Below are 4,683 nucleotides of genomic sequence, written 5' to 3'. Positions count from 1 at the left end.
GGCCCGGGGCGCGAGTTTGGGTTCCCGCAGACCGGGCAGCTCGGTTACAGGGGGAAGTTTAAAGGAAAACTTCTTTTTCTGTGGGGCTATTTTCATCCTGTAGGGATGCTGTGAGTCGCTAAAGTCACTCGTGGGTTAGGCAGGGCAGACCTTGTTCTTCATCAGGCAGGCACGCGGGAACGTTCCGTGAGCTGCGAACAGCCCAGTGCAGTTGGTGTCTGGGAAGACACCAAAGTGCTTCTAGCCAAGAACTGTGTGAATGTTCTTTTTAGGAGCAGAAGGAGCCTTTTTAGGGTCAAGGGTTTGCAAAAGTTTTAACCCCGTTCATGGACAGATTCTGTGTCAGATATGGGAAAATGCAAACCTGCCTGTGTTGGTGTGGTGATAAATCAAGGACTCTGCTCATTCAGCTGGATGTGGGGGTATGTTTCTTAGAATTTGGCTCTATAATGGAAAAGATCCATTTTTAGAAGTATCTGGGGAAGGTTTGAGTGCTGTCATCTTTTGGGTAAATGGACATCACTTTCTCTCTAGCACCACCGTTGCTAGAGAGTTTATTTTGGAGCTTACTTTGATAATGAATTTCAATTAATACTGTGTTGCACTAAACACCATCTCTACACTGTTACAGGCCAAAATCCTGATGCATTTCATAGCTGGCTGCTTAGTTCCTGACTCAGACATTTGCTTCTCACACACAAACACACACAAAGAAATGCTCTGTCTTTAAAAAGACCTTAAAAATCAATACACCCCATCCTGGAAGTTTACTTACTGGGTTGGTGGCTTTGATGTAAAGGGCCTTAAAACCTCAGTTGTACTCCCTCTGCAGTTAGAGGGCCAAAGGCCATTTTCAGCAGAAATTCCCCCTTTCAGATTCATGGCTTGATAGGCTGCAAACTGAGAAAATTTGCAAGGGTCTTATTTCTGAAAAGCGATGACCACTTTGATCATGAAGAAAGAGAACTCGTCAAGTGTTGTACAGTGACTGGAGAAGTCTATGTTCCTCATCTGGCATGTGGATGAGGAGGCTCCTGGACTCTCAGTGGCTTGTGCAGAATGTGAAGTACAAAAGCTCTTTAGCATGTAAAACACTTTTCTGCCTGGGTTGAGGTAGCGCCCTCAGAGCTGCTGCTGGGTGCCTGTCTTGAACTCTGCAAGTGCCTCATGAGCTCTGGGTGGGTCAAGGAATCCTGGAAGGGAGAAATGTTGGGGATCTGCTGCCTGATTTTCATCTGCTTTTGCTTTAGTCCAGTAATTGCTCCCAGTAGTGTAAAGGTATGTGTGTTAGAGACCAGAGCCTTCAGTTACACCTGACCAAAGTGAGCATCCTAACATTGAATGGGGAAATCTAGTTCTTTATCTTGCCTGCTCCTGTTCCATATCCTTGCTTGCACTATTATCTCACCCCATAGTGGAGTTTGAAGTTTTGAGCTGTGCTTAGCAAACTAGCATTTTTTAAGGGTGTGTGCTAGGATAGCTGTTGTTTGATTGCCAAGTGACCCCTAGACAAAAGGTATGCACCTCAAAATTCACCTCAGTATATGAGAAACATACTGGGTAACCCAGGAAAGATGGAGTCCTCCTGGGAGGGTGCCATCCAGCAATGCTTTCAGCACCTGGGGGAAGTATTTTCAGAAAGTAGCTTTCTTGGAAGGAGTGACAGACAGGGTTTTCCAGTCTTTCACAGGGTGCTAGGCTCTTGCATTCTGTCCCAGAGGCCATTTATGTGCCTATAAGTTCTGTTGGTTGCCTGCCCTAGATTTTAACAACCAGGGTAACCAACCAACCAACCTTTGATGGGGCTTTGGGAGCCAGAGACTTCAGGGGGTTTCTTACAAAAGCTTTGAAAATCTTTGCCTCTCCTGGTGTCCTCAAGCTGAATGAAGTACAGTTTCTGCAAGGTCTAGCTCTTTGAACAGCAGCATCTCTTTTAATCATCAGAAACTGTCTTGGTAATCACACTCAACACCTGCTGCTGTTTTCTGACTTTGTTGTTTAGTCAGAAGAAAGTATTTAATTGTATTACTCTTGGCATTTTCCTTTTCAAGTGCCATTAATGGGCCTAGGGATATGTTTGTCATTAAGGACTAGACTAGACATCTTGATTCAGTTCATAGGTCTGGCACAGACTCCCAGTATGAACTTGAATGTGTTGCTTGATCTCTCTGCACCTTGATTTCTCTTCTGTAGAATGGCTATAAAATGCATCTTTTCCAGCTTTTGTCTAGTCAGAGTGTTAGTCAAGTGAAATAGAAGTTGACAGAGGGCATCTTGATTGCTTCCTGGGAACACATTAGAAGGGTTAATACCAGGGAGGGAGAAGAGCTACTTAAGCTAAAGAGCAGTTTTGGCAGAACAAATGCCTATAAATAGAAGGTGGATAAATTTGAGGTGGAAATACAAAGGGAGTTTCTCATCATCAGATCAGCTGAGTTTCAGAGCAGTCCTCCAGGATGAGTTGGGGGGAGAACAACCTGGTGTCTAAGGTATATTTCTACTGCTCCTGAAATTAAAATGCATTTTGTAGGCCAGAGCTACCTTCTGACTCTGTCTCTGACACTGCTGCCTGGCTGTGGTGTATCTTCCAGTCCTGCTGCTGCTGTTGCACTCCAGCAGGAGCAGTGGATCAGTAACAGAGGTCACGTGTGACATCTCTCTTAACTTTTTGCGGGGTAGAGTCTCTTAAGTACTGGCAGATGCTCTACTGCCTTTAATATGGACCTCGACCCATTAGTGACAGGGATTATTTGGCATGGGTTTTATTCCAGCAAAGGACCAGTCTTCACAGTGTCAAAGGTTCTCTTCCTGTCTAATATTTCCTAGTGATGGCTGCATCATACCTCATGAGATAGTGAAATCTAAGCAGAAAGAAGATGGTGGGCATGATTAATAATTTCCCCAAGTTGGTGATTCCGAGTTTGATATTCCTTGTAAAGGTTGCCAGGTATGAAGCATCACTTCTAGGTGATCAAACATCACTTCTGGATGTTAAAGTTTGAAGTATTTTTGCCTTCATGCATTTCCCTACTCCTTTTCTCGTGCTCTAGGTGCCCGATGGATGCCAGAGACAAGCAGCTTTTACGCTCCCTGCGCCTGGAGCTCTGCACAGAGGTGCTGGTGGATGGAGTTGTTATTCAGTATCTCTACCAAGAAGGGATTCTCACAGACAGTCATGTTCAAGAAATAAAATCGCAAACCACCACTCAGAGGAAGACCATGATGCTTCTTGATATTCTCCCTACCAGAGGACCCAAGGCTTTTGATGTGTTCTTGGATTCCTTACAGGAGTTCCCATGGGTTAAAGACAAGCTAATGATGAAGCGTAAGGAAATGACAGTACAAGATCCTACAGGTAAGGCCAGGATTATTGTTGCTGCTATCTGAAGCTTGTTCTCAAGCCATAATTTTGAAAGCACTGGATGTACCAGTAATTTCAAGTTATGTGTGATGTAGATATGGAGCATTATACCAAGAAAAGGGGACAGCCTGAATTTCCTGACAGCCAGCCAAGCACCAGGAAGTATTGCAAAGTTTAGGGAATGAGCAAGGCTGATTTCAGGAGACCAGGAGACAGCAGCAGAGGCTATCTTGTGGGAGCATGGGATGTAGGAGGACCTAGACTCTATTACCCCAAAGGGAACATACTACAAATAGTAGCTTTGATGAGCTGCAGAACAATCTCTTCACCATCCATACCTGATAATTCCGTGGTTTATATATGTTTTACAGTGCTTTGTTCTTGATTATTCATATTGACAGAATTTTTATTTACTCACTTTTATTATGATATTAATGTCAGTTTGATTTAGTAGCATATACTATTTTGGACTTACTTAGTTGATTGCGTTTACTGGAGTGCAAATATCTAGGCTCATGACTTCTAAAATTACTAGCCATTGCTTAGTTTTAAAACAAATTTAGGGGCTAACCGATTTAGTAGGTGTTATATAATCTTGTTTAATCAAATCTTTGGCTTTCTGACATTTAGGTGTACTTCTAAAACTAGTTTTCTGGACTCCATGTTTGTTCAGAAGTGATGTCTTTACCAACACGTGCATGTCGTTGTTGAGCTGTTTTGAAGTCAGGCCAGCTGCTGGAAAGGCACATTTCTTGCCCTAGATTCTGGCAGCATGTGCTAACTGCTAACCTTGTGTTACCAGAGAGGTAGTGAAGTAGTCCTCACTGGGGAACACCATTTCTGAGAAGTCTGATTAACCTTTCCCCAAGCCCTCTGCTCCCCTCGCCCCGATTTGAGTTTGGTCATATGTATTTTGATGCGTGTGACATGTGATTTTTCCTCTGCCGGTGTGCTTTGTGTGAGACTGGAAGTCCATGAAGGTGGGTGGCTGTGAGCCGCTGGCCATTATGTACACCTGTGTCCCGCTTAGCTGCATATTCAAGAACGTTTTTTCAAGATCTGCTGTACAAATCTAATATTATCTCGCCCTAGGACATTTTTAATTGAAAATACTGTGACAGCTTGCCGTTCTGTTGGATGTATGTGGAGGGTGCTTTATGCTTGCGTGGAGGTGGCTAAATGATTTTCAGAACTTGGGAAATAAATGTCCTGTGCTGCCCGTGGGGCAAAACACTACATGTCCTCAGCACAGTGTACACTTGTGGCATTGAGCTTGTTGGAAAAGACCTTACTCTCTGTATGACAAATCCTGTCATGATAAT

At 43.7% G+C, this 4,683-nt stretch overlaps 1 protein-coding gene across 1 annotated transcript; it reads left to right on the top strand.

The window, feature by feature from the left end:
* Positions 1-3,057: 3,057 nt before the first annotated feature.
* LOC103782018 (death domain-containing protein CRADD-like) lies at positions 3,058-3,355 on the top strand (the record flags this gene model as incomplete). The annotated part of the gene is made up of 1 exon (XM_008949747.1): positions 3,058-3,355. A coding segment is annotated over exon 1 (298 nt), but the record flags the coding sequence as incomplete, so codon positions are not given.
* Positions 3,356-4,683: the final 1,328 nt, after the last annotated feature.

Source organism: Merops nubicus, unplaced genomic scaffold (assembly GCF_000691845.1).
Source record: "Merops nubicus isolate BGI_N331 unplaced genomic scaffold, ASM69184v1 scaffold54151, whole genome shotgun sequence".
In the NCBI taxonomy this organism is placed as follows: Eukaryota; Metazoa; Chordata; class Aves; order Coraciiformes; family Meropidae; genus Merops; species Merops nubicus.
Note: the sequence above shows the minus strand (reverse complement) of the source record. Positions and strands in the feature narration are given on the sequence as shown.